The sequence below is a fragment of the Phytophthora infestans genome, genomic scaffold (genome assembly GCF_000142945.1).
Source record: "Phytophthora infestans T30-4 supercont1.187 genomic scaffold, whole genome shotgun sequence".
Taxonomy (NCBI): Eukaryota; Oomycota; class Peronosporomycetes; order Peronosporales; family Peronosporaceae; genus Phytophthora; species Phytophthora infestans.
Window position 1 is genome coordinate 174,149 of NW_003303572.1, and position 3,947 is coordinate 178,095.

Sequence of the window (3,947 nt, forward strand, 5' to 3'; positions counted from 1 at the left end):
CTAGTCCAAGACACGTGTACACTTTTCCGGTAAGTCCCTGCATAGGGCTGGATTATGCCTGCCGTCAATACTCGAGAGGCATAGCTTGTAGGGTATTGACTGGTAGCGCCAAGAGATTAGGTCGGTCCGGGTAGGACAAAGTCTCGCTACGCGCGAAAGAAAGCCCCGCATACTCAGCGGGCCGGTACGTCGGATAGCCCGGGTGCCGTAACACTTCTAGCTGAGCAGCCTCTGCGCTCGGTGACCTGTAAAAGCGCTCGCGCGCCGTCGTCCATCCTTTGGCGGAGGGCACAGGGTTGTGAACGAGATCAGCCGAACCAAACTCGGTGGAGCCTCGGAAGTGATCTGACTTGGTTAGTCGGAACCGAGTGGAAGCGAGCCACTCGTCTGTCCCGGAAGGGCCGGACCGCGATCGGAACCGAGTGGAAGCGAGCCACTCGTCTGTCCCGGAAGGGCCGGACCGCGAGGGGACCACCCTCTGCGCAGGCCATACAACCGCCGACCTAACTCGGCGATGCGTTGTGTTTTGTGTAAGGAATCCACATCTGACGGTATTTGTGTGTTCTACTACACCACATGAGAGCCTTGGCACGCGAAGACGTGAGTGGCGACGTGACCCGCAGTGTGGCTGAACGCGGTGGCTACGCTGTGTCATCTGACTGTACGAGTGGCGCGGGCACGGGATCGTGCAAGCACACAACCGAGACGACCGAGGAGACGGAGACGTTTGTCGAGGGTACCACTACGGAAATGGCCACCGAGATGACCACGACGGAGGAAACGGAAACGACGGAGACAGTGACGAGCGAGGACGTGAGAGCCTTGGCACGCGAAGACGTGAGTGGCGACGTGACCCGCAGTGTGGCTGAACGCGGTGGCTACGATGTGTCATCTGACTGTACGAGTGGCGCGGGCACGGGATCGAGCAAGCAGACAACCGAGACGACCGAGGAGACGGAGACGTTTTGTCGAGGGTACCACTACGAAAATGGCCACCGAGATGACCACGACGGAGGAAACGAAAACGACGGAGACAGTGACGAGCGAGGACGTGAGAGCCTTGGCACGCGAAGACGTGAGTGGCGACGTGACCCGCAGTGTGGCTGAACGCGGTGGCTACGATGTGTCATCTGACTGTACGAGTGGCGCGGGCACGGGGGAGAGCAAGCAGACAACCGAGACGACCGACGAGACGGCGATGTTTTGTCGAGGGTACCACTACGGAAATGGCCACCGAGATGTCCACGACGGAGGAAACGGAAACGACGGAGACAGTGACGAGCGAGGACGTGAGAGCCTTGGCACGCGAAGACGTGAGTGGCGACGTGGCCCGCAGTGTGGCTGAACGCGGTGGCTACGCTGTGTCATCTGACTGTACGAGTGGCGCGGGCACGGGGGAGAGCAAGCAGACAACCGAGACGACCGAGGAGACGGCGATGTTTTGTCGAGGGTACGACTACGAAAATGGCCACCGAGATGTCCACGACGGAGGAAACGGAAACGACGGAGACAGTGACGAGCGAGGACGTGAGAGCCTTGGCACGCGACGACGTGAGTGGCGACGTGACCCGTAGTGTGGCTGAACGCGGTGGCTACGATGTGTCATCTGACTGTGCGAGTGGCGCGGGCACGGGGGAGAGCAAGCAGACAACCGAGACGACCGACGAGACGGCGATGTTTTGTCGAGGGTACCACTACGGAAATGGCCACCGAGAGGCCCACGGCGGAGAAAACGAAAACGAAGGAGACAGTGACGAGCGAGGACGTGAGAGCCTTGGCACGCGAAGACGTGAGTGGCGACGTGACCCGCAGTGTGGCTGAACGCGGTGACTACGCTGTGTCATCTGACTGTACGAGTGGCGCGGGCACGGGATCGAGCAAGCAGACAACCGAGACGTCCGAGGAGACGGAGACGTTTTGTCGAGGGTACCACTACCGAATGGCCACCGAGATGACCTCGACGGAGGAAACGGAAACGACGGAGACAGTGACGAGCGAGGACGTGAGAGACTTGGCACGCGAAGACGTGAGTGGCGACGTGACCCGCAGTGTGGCTGAACGCGGTGGCTACGCTGTGTCATCTGGCTGTACGAGTGGCGCGGGCACGGGATCGAGCAAGCAGACAACCGAGACGTCCGAGGAGACGGAGACGTTTTGTCGAGGGTACCACTACGGAAATGGCCACCGAGATGACCACGACGGAGGAAACGGAAAACGACGGAGACAGTGACGAGCGAGGACGTGAGAGCCTTGGCACGCGAAGACGTGAGTGGCGACGTGGCCCGCAGTGTGGCTGAACGCGGTGGCTACGCTGTGTCATCTGGCTGTACGAGTGGCGCGGGCACGGGATCGAGCAAGCAGACAACCGAGACGTCCGAGGAGACGGAGACGTTTTGTCGAGGGTACCACTACGGAAATGGCCACCGAGATGACCACGACGGAGGAAAACTCGGCTCGGATGATGAGAGTGCGTCTGATGACGACTCGGCGGACGACGGGTTGGGTTCTCCCAATCTCCGAGGCGCGTCTCCGAGTATGTCTCTGTTCGGCACTCCACTCCATAGTGGAACGGATCCGCCTCAACACACTTCAGCCGAGTCGGGCCCTGAGGCACCGGTTCTTCTTCCACCTGGTTCGGCATCAGTCTCGTTGGCTAGCTCGGCGATGATACTTCTTGCCACGGCTGCGGATGTTGCATCTCCTCCGCAGTTTTCCAAGGGGCGACGTCTGTTACGACGCCACACCTCCAATCGTCGAGTCCGCTGAGCTCTTCCCAGTTGTCTCCGTCGGGTTCAACTCACTTGGAGTTCGGATCGCCAACATTTTAATTTTCTTCTTTTGACTGGGCGTCCCGTAAGTATCGTTCAGGACTTCATTTCGTAATTATTCAGTATATGTAATTTCGACACAGTAGCATTCCATCTCAACTCGGCCTGTCTCGTCCGCTGAGTTGGTGTAACATTTGGTGCAATAAATGTTAATCCTCATCTGCAACTTGCACCATTTGTACGCTTCTTCTGTCGTAGATAGTCAAACAGGAGACCTCCACATGACAAATTCGACAGTGGTTTCCAAGTAGGCTCATCGTAGCCGACCCACTTAACCTTAAACTTTCGCTGTGACCGGGACGTACTCGTGGATAATGGTAGCTCATCGTCGAGAATTGCTTCGACTTCATACTGGTTCGTACTTGTGTCTGGCTCCCAGCTATCTTCAGGCAGTAATTCTTCGTCAAAGTCAAATCGCTGAGTCTCTTCGAGGTCGGCGATTAGCCTCGTCTTTGGTCTTCCACCGAGTTCGGTGACTGCCTTCAGACGTGATACATGGACCACTGGGTAGAACCTATATCCATTCTTGTCGGGTAACTCCAATTCATAGGCGAATTCTTCCACCTTCTTCTTCACCCTGAATGGTCCATGCCATCGGTGGGCTAACGTCTTGGTCAGGTTCGACTTGACTCGCTCCTTAAACAACCAGACTTGGTCTCCCTCTTTGAACAAGGATTCGGTGGATTCATCGCCTGGTTCTGCAACTCCATCTTCGTCATCTGCTGTGTTGGGAATGGATCTTTTCTCCTTCTTGCTCAGTGCTTCATTGTGCTCTCGATCTCGTCGTGCCTTCTCTCGCACTTGGAACTCGGCTGCTAATCGAAGGGCAACTTCTCGCTGTCTGTTCGCTTCTCGCCTTCCTTTCCTTCATACAGCTTAACCTTCAGCCGTATTGGCTTCGGGTGAGGCGGATTTGCTTCCGCCGCCGGAGCCTGCAGGTTCTCCCGCACATGCGCGATGAGCCCTTGCTTGTACGCGTCAAACGCATTGACGCGCTCGAGCTGCTCGGCCGGTGTTGACGCCACCAGGCTCTGCAGGGCCTCCATCCCGAAAGATGACTGCCATCTTCCGAACCGACTCGAACTGTGAGTCGTTCAGATGAGAGAAGTCGTTCCTATC

The 3,947-nt window shown here is 57.5% G+C and overlaps 1 protein-coding gene across 1 annotated transcript; it reads left to right on the forward strand.

Annotated features, from left to right (window-relative positions):
- Window positions 1-576: 576 nt before the first annotated feature.
- Window positions 577-2,766, forward strand: PITG_20406 (uncharacterized protein; the record flags this gene model as incomplete). Its single annotated transcript, XM_002895362.1, has 4 exons — window positions 577-1,075; window positions 1,144-1,551; window positions 1,620-2,087; window positions 2,228-2,766. The coding sequence occupies 4 exons, from the start codon at window positions 577-579 to the stop codon at window positions 2,764-2,766; spliced, it is 1,914 nt and encodes a 637-aa protein (XP_002895408.1).
- Between the last annotated feature and the right edge of the window lie 1,181 nt (window positions 2,767-3,947).